Consider the following 27,461-nt stretch of genomic DNA (forward strand, 5'->3'; position numbering starts at 1 on the left):
TTTGTAACTGAGGAAATACCCCTCTCAAGACCAGGCCATTATAGCTTTGCTACCAAAAAGGGGCAATGTCCGCTTTCTTAAAAAGTAGTGTCCAGTCTCCCTCCTCAGCATAGATTATAAACTCTTTTCCAAGGGCAACAGGTTTCCACTTTGGCACCGTGCTGGACCACATGATCTGTCCTGACCAGTCATGTACAGTCTCAAGCTGGACCATTTATAATAGCATCCATCTGGTCCGAGACCTGCTCTATCTTTCCCAGAGACTATCCTGTCAGCCACCTTCCTGTCCTTTGATCAGGAGAAGGCATTAAGCAGAGCAGGTGGTATGCCTCTCTCTCTAGTAAAATACCTAAATTCTGAAGAAAACCAATTGATTTTTCTCTACCAGTTGCTGTAAACCGTTGCTTTTATCCAGTGAGCCAGAGACTTCATAATTCATAAACCATTCACTCTGCGCCTTCTGTGAAGAAGTGAGAGAACCTGAAAGATCAGAGAACGCAGACTGTGGAAGCAAAAGAAACACTCCATCTAACACTCAGGACTGGTGCCAGTGAACTTCTTCCCAGTATTATTCTCCTCCAGCTGTAACACCACTATTTTTGTCTGTCTGCATGTGGTTCAAAGGGGGCCTCAGAAAGAAGGGGATTCAGAAGGGAGTTGCAGTTTTAATTAGTAGAGTTATAATTCAACAATTCATTACTGTTTCCTGCAGTTAGAATCTATCTGTAATAAGTAGTAGCTTGTTAAGTACGGAAACCTGGTTCATGTTTGCTATTAACTAGGCATATCCGATAGGTAAATTGGGGACTTTGCATACTTTGATTAAATTTTTAACTTTTTTGATGATTCCAGGCTTGACTTCCAGTGTGTTACCCCAATGAGGTGTGTGACATGACTCACTCTACCTTCAAAGAATAGTCTCTTCAGTTACAAGATTTTAACATTGACATTTGAACATTGTTATTTACCTTTTTTATAGTCAGTTACAATGCTCCTGAAGAACATACTGAATTATCATAGAATCCCCATATTGTGGAAGCAGGCCATTTGGCCTATTGAGACCACACCAACCCTCCAAACAGCATCCCACCCAGATCCACCCCAATGCTATAACCCTGCATTTCCCAAGGCTAATCTACCTAGTGTGCACATCCCTGGACAGTATGGGCAATCTAATATGGCCAATCCACCTAATCTGCACATCTTTGGACTATGGGAGGAAATTGGAGCACCTGGAGGAAACACACACAAACACAGGGAGAGCATGCAAACTACTATTTTAACTACTTGCACTAATTTTTGGATAAAGTACCTCGGACTGTCACACAGTTAAAATCAATAAACTTTGCTTGTATATTTACTTAAGTGTTTATCACTATTGAGTAACTAAGGAAGTGAAGCACTTACAATGATTAAAAAACACTTGTATAGATTGCTTTTATGTTATGATTTCATTGACAGGTACGGCAAAAAGATTTGCATGAAAAATTGGTATTGAGAACATGCAATAGAACCTAATCGGATTTACAGAACAATTTTTATCTGCAGCAATTGGTTAGAATTGAGAATGCAGATTCAATTGTGGCTTTTTAGAAGGGAGTTGAATAATTATCTGAAGATAAAAATAATGCAAGGCAATGGGAAAAGCTGGGCAAGTGGGAAATCTAGCACAATCACAACAGCTGAAAAGCCACCTCCTGAGTTACAACTATTCAACGTTTCTATTCTACATGCCCGAGGATGGATCTATTATTCATTTTTATTTACTAATCATGAAAGCAATTAACCACATCTGGATTCCCAATTAACCACATGTTGTTGTTAGTGGTTAATCGTTTGGCCAATAAAGTTTGAGCCAGCTATTGGTGTATGAATAGTGGCTTCAAGCAGAGTTGAAATGAATCAAATATTTTAAATTTGTTTTGAAATACCAGTGTTTTTTTTAAGAAAAAGTAAATGCTTATCCAAATATAAAATGTTCTCCAGCATTTTTAGTTCATTAAATAGTCAATTCCCAGCAAATGTTTTCAGCAAGAATGTAATTTCTCTGTACAGTAGATTACGTCAAAAGTATCTATGGTTTCATTCGGGATGAATAAATGAATCAATAATTAATTGTATGTGGTACATTATTATTACTGTTTATTGGCCTCTAGGTCTTCTGGTGGTTAGAGCACTCAGTATCTATCATACATAACAAGGTGTAGAGCTGGATGAACACAGCAGGCCAAGCAGCATCAGAGGAGCAGGAAAGCTGACGTTTTGGCCTAGACCCTTCTGCTTTTCCTTCCTTATCTAAGTCTATACATTCCTTAACATCCCAGGATCTCTGGATGTGTTGGTCCCATCCTTCACCTTTATGGAAAATTTACACCTTGTGAAAACTGTTTCATTTTATTTTCTGTACTTTACGGACTAAAATGGAAAAAGGACGGTTTTAAAACCAAGGATAGTGAGAATAATTATTGCATGTTTTAAAAACTTATTGCAGTGTGTGTGCGCTGCTCTTTTAGGTAGTGTGGGTTGTGGGGGGGAGCAGTAGATGTTTATAGATGACACAGCACCATGGTATGTGTGCAGAGAGTGTAATTTGGTCAGCAACAGGTAGTTGATTGGTTTGTGCAATTGTGACTAGTCATAGATGACAAAGATCATTAGTGTGCCAACAACTGATTTGATTTGATTTATTTTAGTCACATGTACCTAAGCACAGTGAAAAGCTTTGTTTTGCAAGCTGTTCAGGCAGATCATAGCGAAACAAGGGCATACAGGTCATAGGGTGCTTAGACAGAGTAAGGCATACAAGGTTAAAATTGCACAGGAGATGTGCAAAGTAATGTCAACATTATCTGAACTAAGAGAGTCCATTCAGTAGTCTAATAATGGCAGGGAAGAAGCTGTTCTCGAATCTGCTGTTGTGTGTTCAAGCTTCTGATCTTCTGCCTGATGGAAGATGTTGGAAGAGAGCATTAGCGTGGGTGGGAGGGGTCTTTGATGATGTTGGCAGCCTTTCCACAGCAACAAAAAGTGTAAATGGAATCCATGGATGGGAAGTTGGCTTCTGTGATGGTCTGGGCTATGCACACAACTTTCTGCAGTTTCTTACAGTCCTGGGCGGAGCAATTGCTGTAGCAAGCCGTTATGTACCTGGATAGTATGCGTTCTGTGTTGCAGCTGTGAAGGTTGGTGAGGGTCCTTATGGACTTGCTGAATTTCCTAAGCTGACTGAGGAAGAAGAGACTTTGTTGTTCCTTCTTGACCATCATATCTAGGTGGGAAGTCCAGGACAGATTGTTGGTTATCCTAGGAACTTGATGCTCTTGACTCTGTCTGATTCCTGGGCAGCTTAACAGGTTGTGGACATAAATGATACAGGAAGATGCCTCCGGGGCTGCTGGAAGGGCAGGTTCTGCCTCTCGACAGTAAGAGTATCTGAAGCCTGAAGAAAACCAAATATTTTCTCCCACTTGTTGTTGTACACCGTTACCTTTAACCAATAACTAAGAAACTTTGAAACTTGTGTAATAATAACTCATGAAGTGAAAAGATTCTGGAGAAAATGGGTTGAAGGACAGAAAGACTTGGCAAGCAAAAGGATCATCATAATGACCCCTGTTGACTGGTGCTATTGAGCTGTGAGTTCCCAGCTTCTGCTCCTTCAGAGGAACAGCAGTGGGTCATTCAGGTCCTCAAGCCTGCTGCACCATTTAATAGGATCACAGTTGATCTGTGGCCTAATTCATATTACTGCATTAGGCCCGTATTCCTTTACCCTCACTTACATTTAAATCTGAGATTGACAAATTTGTGTTAACAATTGAATTAGCATCAACTATCATTTGAAGAACACAACTCCAAACCTCCAATACGTTGTGTGTAGAAGTGCTTTCTAATTTCTCTCCTGAGTGGCCTGACCCTAACTTCTAGACTATGGTCCAGGTTCCAGAATCTCCAATCAGTGGCAGTAATTTATCTCTATCCACCCTGTCTTCCCCTGTTAATATCCTGCAAAGCTCAATTAGATCACCCCCAACCTGCTAAATTCTACAGAATGAAGGCCTAATTTGTCTAATCTCACTTCATCACTTAATCTCTGAAGTCCAGGTATCATCCCTGTAACGTTGCACTGAACTCCTTCCAGGACCAAAACATCCTCCCTAAGGTGTGGTACCCAGATCTGTTCACAGTTCTCTAAGAAGGATCTAACTAGGGCTTTGTATAACTGCAGCATAATGTTCGCATCGTTATACTCCAGCCCTTTATATATGAAGGCCAGCAGTCCATTAGCCTTCATGACTATTTCTGCACCTGTTCATGACATTTTAAAGAGTTATGCACGTAAACCCCCAAATCTTGTTGGACATCCACTTTAACTTTGTGCCTTCTAAACAAATACCCTGAGCTATTGTCTTTCAGTCCAAAATGGATAACTGCATACTTGCTTATATTAAAATCCATCCGCTGTTGCTTTACCCATTCACCTAAGCTATCCACATCTTGCTATAATTTTATACTGTTGCCAACACTGTCTATAATGCTGCCCAATTTTGTGTCTTCTTGTGATTTTTTATGCCATTGTCAAAGCCATTAATAGATACCGCGAATAATTGAGGCTCAAACATAAATCCCTGTGGGACACCACTAGTCATGTCCTGCCAATTTGAGTACTTCCCCATTATTCCAACTTTCTGTTTCCTGCCAATTTCTTATCCAGGTCAGTAATTTGCCCTCAAGTTTGTGGGTTTCCACTTTAGCTAACAGTTTCTTATGTGGAGCTTTATCATAAGCTTTTGGAAGTCCACATAAACAACATTCATCAACTTACCTTTGTCCACTGCCTTTATCACCCCTTCAAAAAGCTCTATGAGGTTTTTGAGGTATGACCTACCCTTCATGAATCTATGCTGACTCTCCAATTAACTGTGAAATATTCAGAGGTGATCAGTTACTCTATCCTTGATTATAGACTCCCAACAACTTCCCTACCACAGATGTCAAGCTAACTGGTCTGCAATGCCCTGGTTTCTCTCTGTTGCCATCCTTAAAGAATAGAGTGACACGAGCAAATTTCCAATCCAAAAGGGTCAAGTCCTGAATCCAGGGAACTCTGAAGATTATGATTAGGGTATCAGCAATGTGCTCTCCTACCTGCCTTGACACTGGTGGGATTAGTCACTTTTCAATTAATTTGCCTATTACTGGTGATTTACTTGCACTAACTTTATTTAGACCCTGTCCCTGATGCTCTATTAATTTCTTTGGGGCTTCTAGGAAGCTATTCCCCTTTTCTGCTGCAACTGCTGAAGTAAAATAGTATGGTCGTTGACAATATCCTTACTCTTAGTCTTCAATGGACCAATATAACTCTTAACCAGCCGCTTTCCCTTTCCATACTATAAAATCACTTCTCATTGCCTTTTACTTCCCTTGCAAGTTTCCTTTCATAATCTTTCCAACGGCTCTTATAAAGCCACAACATAAACCTAATTTTGTTTTGGTTTGTCTGTGTCTGCCAGGTTTCAAAAAGGAGCTAGTGTTTTAATTAGCAGGGACGTTGTTCATAGTCCATAGCGGTTTACAGGTGGTTAGAATTTGCTTATTTGTAATAAACAGCAGTTCTTGTCAACTACAGAAACCTGATCAGTGTTTTATGTTAACTTGACTCCAACAGACAGGTAAACTGGGGACTTCACGTACTTTGACTAAATTATTAACATTTGAGGCAACCTGGGAGGAGAGATGTTTCAAAATCAGAGCACTTTCCCACGTGGGTTGTAACACCCTACATTTTCACGGTTTTTGTTTTGAAAGGCTCCCACTGTCCCCATATAAAAGAAAACTTTTCTACAAGTAACTGCTCGTCATGAAGTCATACAGCACAGAAACAGACACTTCAGTCCAACTTGTCAATGCCAATTTGTTTCCCCATACTAAACAAGTCCCAATTGCCTGCATTTAGCCCATATCCCTCTAAACCTTTTCTATTCATGTACCTATCCACGTGTCTTTTAAATGTTGTAACTGTACCTGCATCTACAACTTCCTCTGGCAGTTCATTCCACGTACAAAACACCCTCTCTGTGAACAAGTTGGCCCTCAGGTACTTTTAAAACTTTCTCCTCTCACCTTAAAAATTTTGACTAGGTCTCACAAATCTGCGCACCCCCAATTCAGAACCTTTGTTTTCTGTCCAGCTTCATACGATTTAAGATAGTCACAGAAAATGACAGTTACAGTCAACATCACCAAAATGCTCCCAAATGACAACATCTACTTCTCCAGCTTCCTTCCCTAAAACGAAGTACTGCATTAACACCTCTTTAGGATTTAATGTGTTGGCTTAAAAACTCACTGATTTTGATTTGTCACTTAGAATCATAGAATCCCTACAGTGTGGAAACAGGCCAATCAGCCCAATAAGTCCACACTGCCCCTCTAAAGAGCATCCCACGCAGATCCACCCCTACCCCTTCCCTGTAACCCTGCATTTCCCATGGCTAACCCACACAGCCCTGGGCAATTTAGCATGACCAATCCACCTAAACTGCACATCTTTGGACTGTGGAAGGAAACCCACGCAGACACAGGGAGAATGTGCAAACTTCACACTGACAGTCAGCCAAGGGTGTAATCGAACCCAGGTCCCTGGCACTGTGAGGTAGCAGTGCTAACTGCTGAGCCACTGCGCCACTGCATGCCAAAGTACAATGAAAATCTTTGTTTACAAGCAGTACAGGTAGATCACAGCAAGCAAAGGATGTACAGATTAAAAAGACTTAGAGGCATACAGGTTACATTGCAGGTTATACTATTTGAAGCTAGAGTCCATTCAGTCTGATAACAGTCAGAAAGAAGCTATTCCTGAACCTGCTCATGCATACATTCAGGCTTCTGTATCTTCTGCCTGATGGAAGAGGTTGGAGGAGATCATTACCAGGGTGCGATGGGTCTTTGATGTTGGCCACCTTTCTGCTGCAGTGAACTACGCAAATAGTCTATGGATGGAAGGTTGACTTCCATGATGGTCTGGGCTGTGCACACCACCTTCTGTAATTTCTTACAGTCCTGGGCAGAGCAGTTGTCATACCAGGCCATTATGCACCTGGACAGTATGCTCTCCGTGGTGCATCTGTAGAAGTTGGTGAGCGACCTTATGAACATGCCAAGTTTCCTGAGCCACCTGAGGAAGAAGAGGTGTTGTGCCTTTTTGACTGTCGCATCTATGTGAGAAGTCCAGGACAAGTCGTCGGTTATCGTCACTCAAAGGAACTTGATGTTCTTCACTCTCGACCTCAGTTCCGTTAATATAGATGGGGGCACGTTCTCCTCCTTTCTTTCTGAAGCCGATGATCAGTTCTTTAGTTTTGCAGGTGTCGAGAGACAAATTGTTTTCATTGCACTACGTCACCAAGCCCTCTATCTCCCTTCTATATTTTGACTCATCTTTGTAAGATATCCGTCCCACTACGGGGGTGTCATCAGCGAACTCGTAGATGGCGCTCATTTGGAATTTGGTAACATAGTCGTACGTGTACAGGGAGTACAGTAAGAGGCTGAGGACATATCCCTTGGGGGGCTCCAGTGTTGAGTGTTATTGTGGAGGAGGTACAGTTACCCATCCTCACTGATTGAGGTCTGTGGGTCAGAAAGCTGAGGATCCAGATGTAAAGGGCAGAGCTAAGACCAAGGTCACGCAGTTTTGAGATCAGTCTGGAGGTGATAATGGTTTTGAAAGCAGGAGTCTGATGTAGAAGTTTTTGTTGTCCAGATGTTCCAAGGATGAATGCAGGGCTAGGGATATGGCATCCTCTGTGGACCCGTTATGTTAGTAGACAAACTGTAAGGGATCAAGGCAGGTTGGGAAACTGGAGTTGATGTGGGCCATGACCAGCCTCTCAAAGCACTTCATGATTATTGAAGTCAGAGCTATTGGGCGATAGTCATTAAGGCACACTGTTTTCTTGGGTACAGGGATGATGGTGGTCTTCTTCAAGCAGGTGGAGACTTCAGCTTGTAGGAGGGAGGGGTTGAAGATGTCGGTGAATAGCTCCGCCAGTTGGTCCACACGGGATCTGAGTGCTCGGCCCGGGATACCTTCCAGGCCCGTCGCTTTCCTTGGGTTGACTCCCAGGAAAACCGACCTGAGATCTGAGGCGGTGACAGAGGGAAGGGGTGTGTCTGGGGCTGTCGGTGCAGGCATCACCACGGCGCTGGCATTCTGCTCAAACTGAGCACAGAAAGCATTCAGTGCATCAGGGAGGGATGTGTCATTGTTTGCTATCTTACACTGTTTCATTTTGTAGCCCGTAATGGCATTAAGGCCTTGCTATAAGCGGCGGGTGTCTGTTTGGCAGATCTGGGCTTCTAACTTGGTCCGGTACTGCCTCTTGGCCTCCCTGATGGCTTTGTGGAGGTCATATCTGGATTTTCTGTATTGGTCCCGGTCACCCGACTGGAAAGCTGCACATCTGGCAGTGGATTTCCTGCTTCATCCAAGGTTTACGCTTAGGGAACACTCGGATTGACTTGTTTGGTACACAGTCCTCCACACATACACTAATGAAGCCCATGACTGTGGTGGCATATTCATCTAGGTTTTCTGCTGAACACTTGAATACGGTCCAAACAGTCCCAGAGGTTGTCTTCCACTGCCTCGGACCAGCATTGTGCTTGTTTTCGCAAAGGATTCCCCCATTTCAGGTTCTGCTTGTAAGCTGGCAGGAAAAACACAGCACTGTGGTCGGATTTTCCGAAATACGGGCAGGGGATGGAGCAGCAGGCATCTTTGACTCTCCTGGATACGTTTTAGGATTCAGCTCCCTCTAAGCCTTTCACACTTTATAATATCATATATAATATTGGGTAAGTTAAAATCCCCTATTATTTTTATACTACTCTGAAACTTACCCATATATCTGCCCTTTTATCTCTCCAACTGTTTGGGGGTCTATAATACATTGACAAAAATAAAAAAAAGGGCAATTAATTTTAAGTCCTGCCCATATAGTTTTAATTGAGGAACCACCTAAGATATCACCTGTCCTTACTGAAGTAATTGACTCTGATCAATATTGCAACACCACCTTCATTTTTACACCCCTCCCTATCTTGCCTGAAGATTCTATATTGCCAGTCCTGTCGTTTCCTCAACCCTGTGTCTGTGATACCAATGATATTGTATCTCCATATTAATCAGCATCCTCAACTCATCTACCTTATGCACAAGACTCCTTGCACTAAAATAAATGCAATTCAGCCTTGCTATGTAATGTTGGAATGAAGCCCAAAGTGTCTGATATGTCCAGTCAAATATGGTGGCAGACAGCTCAAACCATTGTGCAGCAGCATATACATCAAGCCCACGCCCCTTGGACTTGAAGCAAATTTGGAAATAACATGACATCAAGCAGAATGAAAGAAAGAGTAAAAGGTGTTGATGCGGACAAAGGCACCAATAGGTGCACGTGAGAACGGTGAAACAAATTGACAACTGCTGAACCAGAGGAGAACTGAAAGCTAATCATGAGCCAGAAATAATTTAGAAAGTACAGTTGATTTTAAGAAAAATTTTCACCTGGCAGATACAGGAAGGTTGGGAAGTGGAGTGGGTTAGGGGTTACGGTGGCAAAGGATGCAGGACAACGGTCAGATGAATATTAAGGTGCAAGTTTCGTTCCTGCAATAATCTTTACATCTCGGAAGGGATACTGTATGGCCTAATGCTGGGGTTTAGAAGTAATGTTTTCACTCGTAAGCCATGGATCTTCTGCTGTTAATGGCTGGTCATAAATAGTCAGGAATCTCATTGTTTTATTATACCTTTCTCCACCTTCAAAACCCTGGCAATGCCTTTGCTACAAACCTCCTTACAATGAGGAGTGTCACATTCTAATGGTTCTTTGTAACTTCAAATGGATGCTTGTTCTGGAGGAGTCTGCTACGCCAATAGCAGCCATTTACTACCTTCAGTATTTGTACCTGATCATGACCATATAATTGGGCTGAAAACAATAGGTAGAGAATTCTTATTCTTTATTAAGCACACTTAAAACAGAGCAACACTTCACAGGACAAGGTATTATTGAACTGAAAACTGTGTTCAACATTGATGTTTCCTTTTGAAGCAAAGTTGCGTAGTTCCTCTTGCCTTTCTTTGTCCTCCAGGGTATGTTTTCACCAATTGATTTTTCTTCTGTAATAATGACAGTTGTAGCACAATTTTTCTAAATTTTCCAGTGGTCATACTCATAACTATTTCAAGATCAGGAAACATCTTTTCCTGGGAAAATACACACTTCAACACACCATACGTCTCTAATTAGTGGCACAAATGCACATTGCTTGTCAATCTCTACATCAAAATATCCTCTCAAAAATAATTTCAGCAGCTTACTCGCAGGCCATCTATGGGCATTTTCACCTAATCATTGAAGAGAGCACATTATGGGCATTTCAATTTTCTCCTGGTTTCTTTCAAAAATAAATTGGTGTATTTTAAATTTTAAAAATGGCAATGAGGAACATAGACTGGACTGGACATTTTCCAGTTTCTTTCAGAAAAAGAACTTTTTATTTCTCAAATGAAATAGTAACTCAGGAGAAATTTAAAAACAGTAATGAAAAAAAAAGACTCATTGTTATTCATGCGAAGTACCTTCTCAATACTTGGGAGGCAACCTGGGGCATTCTCCTTTTCCATTACTGCCCTCATGAAATTGCACTCATACAACAAAGTGTATTTGATACAGTAAATGAAAACAAACTACAAAACATAAATCTGGAAAAGGTTTTATGTTGAACCTTCATCCAACAATTCGGACTTGGTTTCATTTGCAAAAACATTATTCACAACGATTTCATCTGATGCAGAAGTTTTGGTTTCTTCCTGAATACTGTCAGGCGTTTTAATTTTCAAAAAACCATCTTCCTCTAACAGCTGGTCAACTCTTAATCTGTCATCAGGGTTGTAACAAATCATCCTTGAAACTAGGCTCAGCATTTTAGGATCCTTTAAAAGAAAGAAGAAAGATTCTTTGGTACTGACAATAAGAAATGGTTCCATTACAGATGTTCTTAATTCACTATGACACATCTTTGAAATTTTAGATTGTTTCCCCATCAGATATGGTAAAAGTTGTTTAAAAAAAAACATGCTTCTCATCAAAGACAACAAGGTGCAGGGCTGGATGAACACAGCAGGCCAAGCAGCATCATAGGAGCAGAGAGGCTAATCCGAGACAACAAGGTGCAGGGCTGGATGAACACAGCAGGCCAAGCAGCATCATAGGAGCAGAGAGGCTAATCCGAGACATCAAAACTTGTTTTAGGTTTCCCCATAGGGCATCTGACACCAACAAGCTGGAATTAATGAAAAATGAGTCTGGCATATCAGGTTTCAATCATGTACAACGTTACTGTGGCAATTCCAAAAGTCTGAACTCAGCAGGAGATCATGGTCATGTCTATGCCTGTGCGCACGCACAGTCGAATCTCGGCTCTGCACGAATCTGTCTGAGCGCACGGTGGAGGGGGGAAGAGACAAAGAATACAGTCATTAACTGCGACTACAGTTTAAAAAGATTTTTAATAACACACACTCATACACTCTTAAAAAGGCACTTGGGCCCTTTTTTGAAATTGAACTCATGAGAGACAGAAGGTGGCTGCAATAACAGGACAATAGAGTAGAATACAGGTGGCTTCCTCTCCTCAAGATTGACCAAAATAGGATGTTTTCATGAATTTTATTTCATTACACCACCTGCACCAATGATACTGTTCAGAACTGCTCACCTCATTGTGAAAGACAGCAACCAATTAAATCCACAAGTATTTTTCAACATTTAGTGTTACTTTAGTTCAACATCAGACACTATAGGAATGAAATTTGTGAGCAAAAAATAAAAAGATACCCACCCCAGACCCATTCGCGAGATGATAATATTTCTACTTCACTAAGTCTTACTATCGTACTAGCAGATATTGGCAGTGTGAATCATCCCCATAAAAATAACACTCAGATCTGTGGGAGGACAACTAAAATCAGTTAAAGTATCCAGAATTCTATGACAGACCTAATTCCTTAAAACAGCACTTATAAAAGGGAACTGGATATTTCCTTGAAGTAGAAAACATACAGGCACAAGAGAAAGAAAAAGTGAAGAGTCAGTCAACTCTCGGTGGGAGACACTGGGATAGTGGTAATATCACTGAACTACTAATCCAGGTTAGTGTTGTAGAGACATGGTCAGAGTGACCACTGTACATTCACTGAGGAGACAAAATCCTGTACTCACATTTAGAATATGCATCACTGTGTGGCACTACCACTGTTTTAAATTGCACACACTTCAAATAGATCTTCAAACAGTTGCTTTTCAGACTGGAGGCCTGTGACCAGTAGTGTGCCACAAGGATTGGTACTGCGTCCACTGCTTTTTGTCATTTATATAAATGATTAGGATATGAACGTAGGAGGTATGGTTAATCAGTTTGCAGATGACACTAAAATTGGACGTGTAGTGGACAAAGAAGGAGGTTACCGAGTACAACGAGATCTTGATCAGATGGGCCAATGGGCCGAGGAGTGGTAGATGGAGTTTAATTTAGATAAATATGAGGTGCTGCATTTTGGAAAGACAAATCAGGGCAGGACTTATACACTTAATGGTAAGGTCCTGGGGTATTTTGCTGAACAATGAGACCTTGAGAGTGCAGGCTTGTAGTTCTTTGAAAGTGGAGTCACAGGAAGAAAGGATAGTGAAAGCGGCGTTTGGTATGCTTGCCTTCTTTGGTCAGTACATTGTGTACAGGAGTTGGGAGGTCATGTTGTGGCCATACAGAATGTTGGTTAGGCCACTTTTGAAATATTGCATGCAATTCTGGTCTCCTGCCTGTAGGAACGAGGTTGTGAAACTTGAAAAGGTTCAGAAAAAATTTACAAAGATGCTGCCAGGGTTGGAGAGTTTGAGCTATAGGGAGAGGATGAATAGACTGGGGCTATGTTCCCTTGAGCGTCGGAGCCTAAGGGGTGACCTTATCGAGGTTTATAAAATCATGAGGGACATAGATAGGGTAAATAGACAAGGTCTTTTCCCCAAGGTGGGGGTGGGGGGTGGTGGGGTGGGTGGGTGGGTGGTGGGGGAAAGAGTCCAAAATTAGAGGGCATAGGTTTAAGGTGAGAAGGGAAAGATTATAAAGGGACAACCTTTTCATGCAGAGGCTGGTGCATGTATGGAATGATCTGCCAGAAGAAATGGTGGATGCTGGTACAACTACTACAACATTAAAAAAGGCATCTGGATGGCTATATGAATAAGGAGGGTTTGGACGGATATGGGCCAAATGCTGGCAAATGGGACTAGATTTATTTAGGATATCTGGTCAGCATGGACAAATTGGACTGAAGGGTGTGTTTCTGTGCTGTACATATCTACGACTTTATGCAACCTAGCAACTCAAAACTGGGCAACCATGAAAACTGTGGACCATCAGCAGCAGCAGAACTGTATTCAGCCACAATAATCTCAAGCCAGGCATATCCCATTCTCTACCAATTACCATTAATCACCATTACAGTTACCAGGACAGCATGCCTACAACTGTGGTGAGGTGAGATTGACTGCCATTGACCAAGTGAATCAATGAGCTCTAACAAAAACTACAGTCAATGAGAATCAGGGAAAAATTCTCCACCTGTTGGAGTCACAGCTAACACAAAGGAAGATGGTTGTGGTTGTTGGAGGTCAGTCAACTCAGCTCTAGGACATCTCTATAGGAATTCCTCAGGGTGATGTCAAAGGCCCAACAGTCATCACATGCTTCAATAAAGACCTTCCTTCTATCATAAGGTCAGAAATGAGCACATTCATTGATGATCGTACAACATTTAACATCATTTCTGTCTCCTCTGATACTGCAGCAATCCGTGTCCAATTGCAGCAAGACTTGGATGACATCCAGGCATGAGCCCATAAAGTGACAAATAATATTTGCACCACCTAAGTGCTGGACAATGACAATGACAATCTACAAAACAAGAGAGAATCTAACCATGGCTCCTTGATATTCAATGGCATTATCATCGCCGAATATCCACTAACAATATTCTAAGCATTACCATTGACCAGAAATTGAACAAGTCATATATATACTGCAATTACAAGACCAGATCAGAGGCTAGGAAATCTGTAACTCACCCCCTGAATCCTCAAAGCCTGTCCATCTACAAAACACGTCAGGAACGAGATGGAATATTCCTCACTTGCCCAGATGAGTGCACCTTCAACATCACTGAAGAAATTTGGTGCCTCCATAACAAAGTAACCTTTTTGACTGTCACCTTACCCATTACATTTCACATTTACTCCCTTCAGCACCAATGCAGAGTATGTACCATTTACAAGATGAAATGTAGTTACACACCAAGGCTCCTTCCACAGCACCTTTCAAATCCATGATCATTAAGATCCTTAACTCTAACATACATAATCACTTTGCATACTGACTGACAAGCTAATAAAATCTCTAAGAATAAATGCTGCTTTCTAGAATTTACATGAAGCATGTAGTATTTGTGGAAACCGAAAGATTCAATGAACTTTTGGAAAAATATGAATTTCAGATTCTTTGGGAAACACCATACTGTAATATTCATCTGAATAGGCACATGACATGGTTGCAAAGTGATCAAGGCATGGAATCAGACTATTGAAGAGCACTTGACATTTTGACAATAGGGAGCTAGGAAAAGGTGGTGTGGTAGCTCTGTCAGTTAAGGATGTCATTAGTGACAAGTTATCTTAGGTCAAAAGAACAAGATGTAGAATCAATCTGTGTAGAGATAGTGGGTGCATATAACGAGATTCTATACTTTCTCCAACAATTTACTAATTGCTGGAAACAAAAAATGCTGGAGATCCGAGTCAGGCAGCATCCATGGAGATTGAGCAAGTTAACATGGAGTCTAGATGACTCTTCATCAGAGCTGAAGTGTGGAAGGGACAGCATTTTCGCAGTAGTGGGGAGGTGGGTGGTTTGTAGTGCTGGGCAAGAAACGGTGTTGATAGTTCAGGTTATTTGATCGGAATGTGAGAATGGCAGAACAATGTGTCTAATTGCCACAACAGAAAGGACAGACAGTCCCACTGGAGTTGGGAGAGGGGAGAAAAGACATAGCGATGGAGAATGTAACAAGCAAAGCTAAAAGGGGAAGGAATGGGCTCACAATTTGAAGGTGTTGATCTCAATATTGAGCCCAGAAGGTTGTAAACTGCCTGGTTTTAAGACAAGATAGTGCTCCTCCAGTTTTCGCTGTGATCCATTGCTGCTTTGCAGCATGCCAAGGACAGACAAGTGGGCATGCGAGCAGGACGCTATGTTAAAATGACCAGCTATGGGAAGGTCGGGATTGTTCTGTTCTTTCCAGTTCTGGCAGTTAGACACATCATGTTGCTGTCATTCTCACATTCTGATCACTTAATCTGAACTATCAACATGCTTTTTCCCCCAGCACTCCAAACCCCCACACCACCTCCTGCTATTGCATGAATGCTGCTCTCTCCACACTTCACTTCAACTCTGATGAGGAGTCATCTTGACTCAAAATGTTAGCTTCCTCTTTCTTCAAAGATGCTGTCTGACCTGGTGTGATCCCCAGCATTTTTTATTTTCAGTACAGATTCCAGCATGATCATTGAATCCCTACAGTGTGGAAACAGGCCCTTCGGCCCAACAAGTCCACACCAACCCTCAGACATCCCACCCAGACCCATCCCCTATAACCCACCTAATTTACACATCCCTGAACACTATGGGCAATTTAGCACGGCCAATCCACCTAACTTGCACATCTTTGGACTGTGGGAGGAAACCGGAGCACCCGGAGGAAACCCACACAGACACGGGGAGAATGTACAAACTTCAAAGACAGTCGCCAGAGGGTGAAATTGAATCCTCTGGCACTGTGAGGTAGCAGTGCTAACCACTGAGCCACCATACTGCATCTTGCAGTAATTTGCTCCTAGATTTAGTAATTACGTTATTTTCAAATTTCAGTGAAGTAAATTGCTTTTTCAGGGCATGCTCACTTAAAATCATTGGTCCATGCCATTTTGTTAATGGATTAAAAATTGTAATGGAAATAAATGTTTATCCCATTCAACAACAAAATTTACTAACTGGCTGTACTTGTAACCATGCTGCACTGGACAGAGTACTGACTGCAAAAATTCTACAATCTGACATCAAATTAAAAATACAGCTTCCCAGAACTAAAACACTCATAATGGAGAAAATAAATTGGCAATGCACGAGTCATCTCTTGAAAGCTACAAATGTAAAGAACTTACAAATTGAAAGCAAACCTGATTAGCAATTAATTTGCTTACAATACTTAGCTCACTAACATCTGGAGTTCCATCGGAGTTCGTTTTTAAGTTATTCTTGGGAAAATTCAGCTGCAAAAATATAAAACAATATTATAGTTTCAAATATTAGTATTTTGACATCTTATTAACTAGGAACCTAGGAGCAGAGCACACCAAACCAATTAGTTCCTTAAGTGAGTTTTGCTATTTAGTGAGATCACGGCTAATCTGTGACTTAACTCCACATAACTACTTTTGCCCGGTACCTCGTAACAGCTTTGGTTAACAGCAATCCGTCAATTTCTGATGCAAAAGTAACAATAAATTCATGGAAGGGTGTCAAATTTGAACCTATCTTCATTCCTGAAAAATCCAGATCTAATCTTCAGGCTTTCTCCCTATAATTGCTTTCTAATTGCCCTGTTAGTTCTTAACAGAATCCCTACAGTGTGGAAGCAGGCCATTCAGCCCATTGTGTCCACACCGACCCTCCGAGGAGCATCTCATGCAAATCCACCCCCTACACCATCCCTAAATCTCCCACCCTAGACACGATGGACAATTTAGCATGGCCAATCCACCTAACCTACATATCTTTGGACTGTGGGTGGAAAACCACGCAGATACGGGGAGAATGTGCAAATTCCACCACAGACAGTCACTCAAGGCTGGAATCGAACCAGGTTCCTGGCGCTGTGAGGCAGCAGTGCTAATCACTGAACCACCTTGCCGCCTACTTCGATCAAATCAATTTTTAATCTACTAAATTCTAGGCAAAACAATTCCAGTTTGCATGAGCCCTGTTCATAATTTAACTGTGGGAATCTAGGTATCATTCTGATAAATCTATAGTGCATTCCTTCTAAGGCCCTAACACACTGTCCAGAACTTGAAACAATATTCCAGGCATGGCCTTTGAATGGTTCACCATTACTTCTACCCCTTGATATAAAAGCCAGCGTTTGATTTTTTTTGTACTTGTCTGTGACATTTTAATGTTCTATGGATTGGACCCCTAAACCTCAAGGCATTAAGTGCTTCTAGTTTTCTTCAGCTACTACGAGCACCTCTGAAATTTTATGCTTCCACCAATATTGCTTATAATGTCACCTATTTGTGTCATCAACAAACATGGAAATGTAGCTCACTAACCCCACCAAACTTGTATTGCAGTGGATAATAGGGCCCCTAAGAAACGGGAAACATAAAAAGCTTTGAGGAGGCTTGACAGAGCAGATGTTGAGATGATGTTTTCGTGGGGGAATCTTCAACTAGGGGACTTGATTACAGAATAAAGGGACATTAATATAAAATTGGTAAAGGTATTCCTTTTCCCAGAGGGTAGCGAATGTCTAGAATTATCTACCTAGAGAGTTATGGAGATTAGGTCACTTGAAAAGTACTTAAAGAGGTAGCTAGATCTTCTATTTTTTTGAAATATCATAAGTTGACTGTTATACTGAGTTGCACAAATGTGACGTTGAAGCGTGTGCATGCACAGGGCACAGGCTTGTGGAATCAAGTGGTCTTTTCCAGCTCCTAATTCTCATGTTTTTATATTTCAACACAAATCCTCGAGTACTACTAGTCATACCCTACCAATTAAGAGACATTGCCAATTTTCCTTACTCTATCTCTTCCTATCCAGCCATCTGCCAAACTTGGTCAACTATTTGCCCCTAGTTCTGAGTGTCAATTTTAGATTAACAGTCTCCAGTGGACAGTCTTTATCAAATGCCATCTCTAAGTCCATACAAATAACATCCACAGGCAGTCCTTTATTCATTACTTTACTCACCACTAAAAATAAAATCATGGTTGTTCAAGTTAATTGTATTTAATACAAATGAAACATACCCACAAAAGCAAACAGCCGTAGGCAAAAACATCAGATGCAGGCACAGCGGCTTGGCCATTTCTTACTTCTGGGGCTACAAGTTCTAGTTTATCTGCCACCATCCAGGTAGCAATATTACGTTGATCCTAAGCAAAAAAAAAAAAAAAATTATATCTCTGGAAAGCATTACCTTTCACATATATTGCATTCCTACACTTCAAAACTACATTATTAGCTTTAAAACACTTGGGACATTGAGAGATCACGGAAGTGTTGGATATATGCAAGTTTTATTTTAATTCTTCACCGATTTATTTTGTTGTTTTGAGATTTGAGATTTGATGTTTTCAAATCTATATTGACATGGCATTCCTTACTGTTGAAATTTATATAAACCTATGTGCAGTGGCAAACATTGGTCAAATTGATCAAGATTGAACATTTTGCCACTACAGAGAACTAAAAAAGTTGACCATTTCTCAATTACTTCAAGAAAATATATTTCACCAGATGGTAAATCTTTTAATATATTCATGGGATGTGAACATCACTAGCAAGGTGCACACTTGCTGTTGATACTTAATTGCCTTTGAGAAGATGTTGGTGATCTGTTATCTGGAACTGTTGCAATCTATGGAGTGTAGGTTCACCAACAGTGCTGCTAAAGTGCGAGTTCCAGAATTTTGGGTCAAAGACCGTTAACAAACAGTGCTCGCAAATTGAAAGATAGTCCACCTATTTATCATCTAAGTCATTAAATTCTCAATGCTATAAAAATACGACAGATAATATCCTGATTGTCACCACATACTTTGTCCACATACAAAAACTAAGTGCTGCGTTAATGCAGGCAATCATGCTGGAATTTTACCAGACAGGGGCCATCCATTCCAATCACACACACTTGCCAGTTTTCAGTATATCTGCAATGATCAATAATAATGCGGCTGACAGTACACATTCTTGTCCTTTGAATGAGTTAGCCATATTTTCATTCCTATATCCTTTACTTATAGAAACATAGCAGCCAAGTGTAATAGAAGGAAGTGTTTGCTATACGCATGACATACAATCATCAGTCTCCAGTAGTGTTATATATAGGGAATCAAGACCAAGCACTGACCCAAGGTAAATCTTGGCTAAAGTAGAGGGATAATCAGAACAGGTCCTGCCAAGATAATGCTATTTATAATTCAAATACAATGCATTCTCCTCTTGTTCATGCAATTATATACTAATTTTCTAACTTCGAAATTATAATGAAAACAACCCAAGTTAACGAGACACATGGTAATTCTATAAATCTACCAAGCCAGTATAAGTGGAAAAACAAGTTTGCACAGACAATTTCTATTCTAAAAATGTAGACAAGGAAATCTATTATTAAAAACATTTTCATAAAGAATTAAAGATTACTACATATACAAAGATGTGTCTTACATAATATCATTCATGCTAATGAGAATTAAATGGTTTGTGATAAATGTGATCATTCCTATCAGTTAAGTAAAGGCAAACGATAGCACTGATTTATTTAGTTGCTATAAACCAATTTTTACAAAAATTAAACTGCACATAGATTTTTATCGGAGCTCAAGGTTTTTGAGAAGATTTGTAGCTTGGATTGTTTGCCGAGCTGGTACGTTTGCTCGCAAATGTTTCGTCACCATACTAGGTAACATGTGCCTCTGGTGAAGCGTCGGTGTTCTGTCCTGCTTGCTATGTGTGTGTCTCAGTTTGTTGGGGTGGGTGGCATCACTTCCAGATTTGTTTTTTAGTGGGTTGCTTTATGGGGTCCAGTTCTACGTTTGTTAACGGAATTCCATTTTGAGTACCAAGCCTCCAGGAATTCCTGTGCGTGTCTTTGCTTGGCTTGTCCTAGGATGGCTATGTTGTCCCAGTCGAATTGGTGTCCCTCTTTGTCCACCTGTATTGAAAATGAGTGATAATTGGTCATGCCTCCTGGTAGCTAGTTGGCGTTCATGAATCCTGATGGCTAGTTTCCTTCCAGTTTGCTCTATGTAAATGTTTTTGGCAGTCCTTGCATGGTATCTTGTAAAAAATGTTGGTTCTGTTTGTTGTGGTCGTCAGATCCACAATTGGAGGGACACCAATTCGACTGGGACAATGGAGCCATCCTAGGACAAGCTAAGCGATGACACACGGGAATTCCTGGAGGTCTGGTACTCAAACCGGAATTCCATTAACAAACATGTCGAACTGGACCCCATATACCAACCACCAAAAAACCAAACCGGAATTGATGCCACCCATCCCAACAAACCGAGACACACTAATAGCAAGCAGAACAGAACACCGAAGCTACACTGGGAGGCGCATTGATCATGTTACCCTGTACGGTGACAACACGTTTGCAAATAAACTCACCAGCTCGGTGAGTTTTATTGGGAGCCTTGGGGATCAAACTTCACAATTTTGATTATTATTTTGTGAAAACCTAGTAATCAATTACCTCTGTATTTAACTTTCAAATTTGAAAATACACAGTTAGTAATCAAGATGCTCGAATTGGAGTTGAATATCAGATAACCAACAAGGAGCAGGAATGGGGGCTAAAACACAAAGTAAACAAACGATAGTCCCGGTATCATCTGTGGATAGTGAAACAGAGCTGAACAAGATACTTATTCAGAACCAAAGCCTGTAGAAATACATTTTTTTTTATTATCTTGTGGGACTGGACAAGTATTTATTGCCCAGAGATAGCAAGTCCCGATGAAGGGTCTAGGCCTGAAACGTAGACTTTCCTACTTCTCTGATGCTGCCTGACATGCTGTGTTCCTCCAGCTCCACGCTGTATTGACTATCTATTGCCCATCCTTAGATGCCTTTGAGAAGGTGGTAGTGAGTTGCCATCTTGAACCGCTGGAGTCTGTTAGTCAACTCACAATGCCCACAGGGAGGGAATTCCAGGATTCTGACCCAACGCCAGCGAGAGAAATGCAATATATTTCCAAGTCAGTATGGTGAGTGGCTTGGAGGGGAACTGGCAATGGTAGTGTACCCACGTATCTGCTGCCCTTGTCCTTCTAAATGGAAGTAATTGTGGGTTTGGAAGGTGCTGCCTAAGAATATTTGATGAATTTCCGCAATGTATATTGTAGACAGTACACACTGCTGCTACTAAGTGTCGATGGTGGAATGAGTGTATGTTTGTGGATGTGGTGCAAATCAAGCGGGCTGCTTTGTCCTGGATGGTGTCAAGCTTCTTGAGTGTTGTTGGATTGCACCCTTCCAGGCAAGTGGGGAGTATTCCATCACACTCCTGACTTGTGCCTTGTGGATGGTGGACGCGCTTTGGGGAGTCAGGAGGGGAGTTACTCGCCACAGTATTCCCAGCTTCTGGCCTGCTCTTGTAGCCACTGTTTATATGGTGAGTACAGGTGAGTTTCTAGTTACTGGTAACCTTGGATATTGATAGTGGGGGATTCAGTGATGGTAACACATATTATCATGAAGGTTATATTTTCATGAAGGGGCAGGGAAGGTAGTGGCAATTACTGAGCAAAAGGGAAGGTCTGGAATAGGTTAGAGGGTGAGAGAGATAAAATGACAAAGATGTCAAGGAACAAAAGACAAAAGAACCTAAGAAACAGGAGGAGTAGGAAATTTATCATCTCAAGCCTGCTCCATGATTGTATAAGATCCATCCAAGCCCTCAATTCCTTTTTAGTGCTAACTCCTCTATATTTCAAAAATCTACACCCTCTTTAAATATGTTCGGTGAACTAGCCTTCATAACTCTCTGGGGGTAGAGATTTCCAGACTGTCATTTCTTTACAAAGAAAGTCCTTCACATCACAGTTTTAAACAAGTGCTCGCTTATTCTCTAACTATGTCCCCCCCACTAGTAGATATATCTTCTCATCATCTACCCTGTCAAGTCCCCTCGAATCTTGTAAGTTCAATACCGTCACTCCTCATTTTTCTAATCTGTAATAAAGGTGTAATGTGCTTAGCTCTTCTTGATAAGTCAACCCCTTCACCCCCAGAATCAGCCTAGTGAATCCTTTGAGCTGCCAATACATCCTTTCATTAATACGAACATCAAAACTGCACACAGCATTCCAACTGTGGCCTCACTAATACCCTGTACAGCTGTAAGAAGACTTCCCTATTTTTAAAACTCCAAACCCCCTTAGCAATAAATGCCAAAATCCATTTTTCCTGGTGGCAATGGCTGTCGAGAAGAGATTAAGCATTTGTCCCAATTGTGTGTGTGAATGCCAGAATAATGGACAGCTAAATGAAAGGAAAAAAGGAAACTATATTAACATAAGCGCAAAAAGTATCAAAATGTGGTAGGGCAGAGTTCACGATCTGAAATTGTTGAACTCAATGTTAAACCTTAAAGGCTGTAAAGTGTCTAGTTGCATGAGGTGCTGTTCCTTGGGTTGATCTTCACTGGATCACTGCAGTGAGCCCAGGTCAGAAATGTTAGCATGAGAGCATGGTGGTGAAGCCTGGAACCATGCTTGCAGACTGAGCAAATATTCAGCAAAATGGCCATGCAGACTGTGGTTAATCTCCCCACCATACAGGAGACCACAATGTGAACACACAGTATGGAAAAGTTTATGGAAAAGATAATGTAGTCCAATCCATTGGCCAAGCTATACAAATGCAAAGAGAAATGTGTTTTATGATAGAAAAATGTTGAAATGAAAAATATAAAAAGAGAGTGATAAAGGTTCAACAGACATTAATTTGTAATTATTTTAAAATATAGCATTACATAGACAAAGGAAAACACTTATATAGCACCTTGCACGTTCTCAAGGTTGCCTAGAGCAGTTACAGCCATTGAAGCACTTTGGAAGGCTACTCACAGGTACACAATCAGCAAACACACAGGTCAAGGTCCCACAAACTGCAATGAGTTAAGAGACCAGTTAATTTTTTTTAAATGATGCTGTTTAAAAGGATATATATTACTCCTTACTCCCTATTCTCTTTTAACACTTTCCCTCAAATAGGCGTTTAAAAAGTTCTGTGGCAAAGATGTGGCCTTAGTTTAAAATCTTGATTTAATGGCACCACAAATAACACTGCAGTGGAGTTTTAGCCCCGATTACTTGCTCAAGTTATGGCTTTTCAGCCCACAACTTTCTGACTTAGTATTATAAGCATACCATTGTGCTGAGGCTTTTACACATCCACATGAATCTCTGACATTAATCAAATATGCCTGTGCAATGCTGCTTTATGATAACGGATCTGAAAAAGGGTTAAATGAGATATCACACAAAAACGGGTCTGCGGATCACAATGCCTCCATGCCTTTTGCTAGCAAGGCAGACAGTGTATTAACACTATGTCTTGTTACATTTTAACGACTTCTGCGTGCAGCTAGTGCCAACCATGCTATTGCTTAGTTGATGCAATAGCAGAAGACCCACAATATGTCGTGGCTCTGCTCAAAGCTAGCCTACACCTCTTAAAGGGGAGGTGCATTATGGCTGGATCAAGTATTACCATTCATGCTAGAAGTGAATCTGCTGTAAAAAATAGTGAAGAATGAGAAAAAAAAGCAAAGAATGGCTGCATGGTTTTCAGACACTGGAGACTTCATAAAGCAATTGGACAGTAAAAAAGATATATTGGAGAATAGAATTTCAAATCTGGATCAGGAATCTAGGACTGTGGCTCAGTGGTTACTACTGCTGCCTTACAGCACCAGAGCTGTATTCCACCTTTGGGCAGCTGTCTGTGTGGACTTTGCACATTCTCCGTGTCTGTGTGAGTTTCCTCCGGGTGTTTTCCAACAGTCCAAAGATGTGCAGTTTAGGTGGACTGGCCGTGCTAAATTGCCCATAGCGTCCAGGGATGCGCAAGCTGGGTGTGTTAGCCATGGGAAATGCTGGGTTACAGGGAGCGGGTAGTGGGGATGGGTCTGAATGAGATGCTCTTCAGAGGGCTATGTGGACTCAATGGACTGCATGGCCTGCTTCCACACTGTAGGGATTCTATGAATGAATTCCACGTTTTGACTCTGCGCCTCAACATCACTGCATAGGTGATGCTATTTTCCAAAGTAAACATTCTAACTGAGCAAAAGTTATGCTCAATGCCCAAGTATTGGGGAGAAGCATCGTTAGAATTCAGGAGCTGCCTGCCAGGTGCCAACAAGGTCAGATGGCAACTCAAGATAGGGACTGCCACTGCCCATTGCTCGAGAAAGAAGGCAGCTCTTTTGTGGAGATAATTTGCATTATACAATGCAAAACACCCAATATCTGAATAGCTTAACCATCAAATAAAAACATTCCTTTTGCCTTGTAGCAACCCCCAAAGGTTGACACTAACATGCTGCAGACTGGGTTTGCTGAAATCTCCAAGGATTTTGGGACTATAATTTCCAAAGAAGTGTTAAAATGCTTAAGGAGTTAAACCTGCTTTAATTGGAGGTGAGTGGAACTGGAGCTGTGGTCATTCCTATCACACACTCATTACATCTTCAGCTTGGGCACAAAGCAGTTATCTAGACTGCTTCCATTCTTCTTCTTCTTTCTCATATTCCTGCCCCTTAGCTGACCAACTAGAAGCTGGTGGAAAGAGCCATGCCTTTGTAACAAAAGGGTTGTGATGCACAGAACTGTCTACAGTAAAGACTGCATTATTTGATATTTTCTTTTTGACTGTAGACTAAAATAGAAAAAGGACTGTTCTAATACTGAGAATTGCAGAAGGAATTGCTGTACTTTTGAGCTTTTAGTGAGTTGTGGTTACACTTTTGCATTGTAAGCAATGGGGAGGAGAGATAAGAGACCACAGCACCAGAATGTATGTCTGGGTGTGAATGCATGCATATCCAGAGCGAGGGTCATCTAGCAACAGATTGCTGATTGGTTTGTGCAGTCATAACCAATTGTGGATGGTGAACGTCATCAGTTTGACAACGACTCCCTGACTGACTCCTAGGCAGGTGAACAGCTCGGACGTGGACTGTAGTTGGGTGAAGCTTGCAGACTGCAGAAGTAGGAAGTCCTGTGTGTGCGTCTCTGTCTAAACTAAAACTAATTAATGCCTGAAGAGCGCCATTTATATTTCTCCCATCAGTCGCTATAAGCTGTCACCTTTAAAAATCGGTAACCTAAAAAGATTTCATAATTAGTGCGCCAATTTCCCTGTGCATCCTGTGAAGGAGTGAAAGAACCTGGAGAAAGAGATCAAAGAGGGGGGGTTCTGGGAGGCAAAAGAAACATCTCATCAACTCTTGTAAACTGGGACTATTCAACTGTGTTTGTCCAATTCAGTGTTTTCGCCAGCTGTAGGACCAATGCTTTTTGTTTGTTTGTCTGTCTGTGTGTCTATATGTATGTGCACGGAGGGGTGGGTTTAACAGTTTCAACTAGTGGAGTTAATTATTGACAGTTCATAGTTTTGTTTACCTGTGGCTAGACTCAAGTAGTCATCCTTATTATTAATAAACAGAAAACCAATCATTCTTTTTGTTAACCCAAGTCCAGGCAGGTTAATCATTAAAGGTTAATGAATGGAGATCCTCAGTAACCTCCCTTATGCAATAGTGAGCAAATTGCAAGATGTTGCAAATATCTGCAGCTGGGTAGGATATGGACACATTTGCACAGACATTGGAAATGCAGTCTACTCCCTGAACTGATGCTGCAGTTGTGGCTGCTGTAGGTTGCAGATTTCTTTAAAAATATCCTTTGTGAAGTGTGAGGCTTTGCAGCATTGCAGGTAACATCTCTGCCTCTGAAGCAGAAGGTTCAGGTTCAAGTCCAGTACTTGAGAGTCATGGAACTAAACTCAGCCAAACAGATTTGATCATCAACCTGTAAATCTTTCCAATGCATCTACAGTAGGCAGTAAGAGTGAAAGAGTCTCCTGGTCAGCCGCGCTCAATGCAGGCTGAACCCCTCATCTTATAATCTCTGGTGACAGCCTGGTAACTTTATGGGGAGAAGCTAGTCATGGCAACATACAGAAACATATGCTTGGTCTGTGTCACTTGATATGACGAAGTCTATGCAGGTCTATTGTGCTGCAGATATGTCTCATGTCGTGCCTCACTGGGGTTCAGATAGGAGAAACACTTTTCTCTCCCCACCCCAAGAGCCCACTTTCACATCTTAAACTTTGCAATGCACAATGTATTATTCCACTGGCACAGTAGATCCAAGTCCTTCAAGGTCAGGCAGTTAAATAAATAATGCCTTCCATTTCTGTGTCTGGATAAATTCTATTTTGTGTAAACAATTGTTTTTTAAACTAATCAGTGAAAACAAAAATCAAACAAATGCCTCACAATTCTTTTTTTTCATTTAGTTTTTACTTGAGAGTGTCAGAAGTAAGTATTTAGTCATTTCCCTGTTCAACTCCCAAAGAAGTTATCTTAACATTGGCAAAAAGCCAATCCATAAACAATGCTGCAGTCTAAGGGGGGAAAAGTCCTTACAGCCTTGTACCGAGGTTCCCCAAAGTCAATGTCACAATCTCAGAGGTAGTAGCTTTCAAATTACAGGCAAAAAGGTACAGATGAAAATCATAAAATGTTCTCAGAAAAATAGCAATATGACACCGTCTTGAGAAGGAATGAGGCTTACAGCAAAAATGTTAATTATGGTACTGAAAGAACCAAACAAGTTTGATGGTGTAATTGCAATGTAATTTCTCACAGATTTTCTGGAAGAATTGGCAGTAAACATTATTTCAGAGAAAATTAATTTGCTTTTTTTCTATTAGTTTTTTTTGCCAAATAGATGATCTATAACTATATAAACCATATACATGTTGCTCTTTGACTCAAATATTGTAGTGATAAATCATGTAAAACATTAAATGACCCAGGAAATGAGGTGGTGTTAACAGAAGTGATTTAAAGTGTGATTAAGTGAGAGGGACATAAAATAAAAATTGCTAAGTTGTAGGATGGATATCAGCCATCCAAAAAGTAGTGCAGTTACCAAAGAAATAACAGGACATCCCTTTAAAACAGACCATATAAATGGATTCTATTGATGAGTGGATACTTTCAAGAAAGAGAACAATTTGAAGGAAAAGGGAAAAATGATTCGGGGGGAAGAAATGGAAAGGCCTTTTAATTTGTTTCTCCTAAACTGCTGCAATGCAGTTCAATATAAACTTCATGCAGTGTCTCATCTTCCTCTTGGGCCCACAGTAACATTAATGTCAATTAGTTCAGAGCATAGCCATCTTCCTTATCTTCATTGTGGATTCATCCAATGTCTTCAACATTTTGTATTATGAAA

The 27,461-nt window shown here is 40.9% G+C and overlaps 1 protein-coding gene across 7 annotated transcripts in view; it reads right to left on the minus strand.

The window, feature by feature from the left end:
- Positions 1-10,070: 10,070 nt before the first annotated feature.
- The window catches only part of LOC109911669 (serine/threonine-protein kinase 31), a 94,735-nt gene continuing 77,344 nt past the window's right edge, over positions 10,071-27,461 (minus strand). For 6 of the 7 annotated variants that reach the window (XM_048606468.1, XM_048606475.1, XM_048606488.1 and 3 more), the window contains 3 exons: positions 18,225-18,350; positions 16,389-16,457; positions 10,071-11,008 (listed from right to left, as the gene is read on the minus strand). In XM_048606468.1, the coding sequence (XP_048462425.1) occupies positions 10,790-11,008; positions 16,389-16,457; positions 18,225-18,350 (414 nt within the window). In that variant the 3' untranslated portion in view covers positions 10,071-10,789. The remainder of the gene's footprint in view (positions 11,009-16,388; positions 16,458-18,224; positions 18,351-27,461) is intronic. The other variant, XM_048606459.1, reaches the window with a different exon arrangement.

Source organism: Rhincodon typus, chromosome 2 (genome assembly GCF_021869965.1).
Source record: "Rhincodon typus isolate 14 chromosome 2, sRhiTyp1.1, whole genome shotgun sequence".
NCBI lineage: Eukaryota > Metazoa > Chordata > Chondrichthyes > Orectolobiformes > Rhincodontidae > Rhincodon > Rhincodon typus.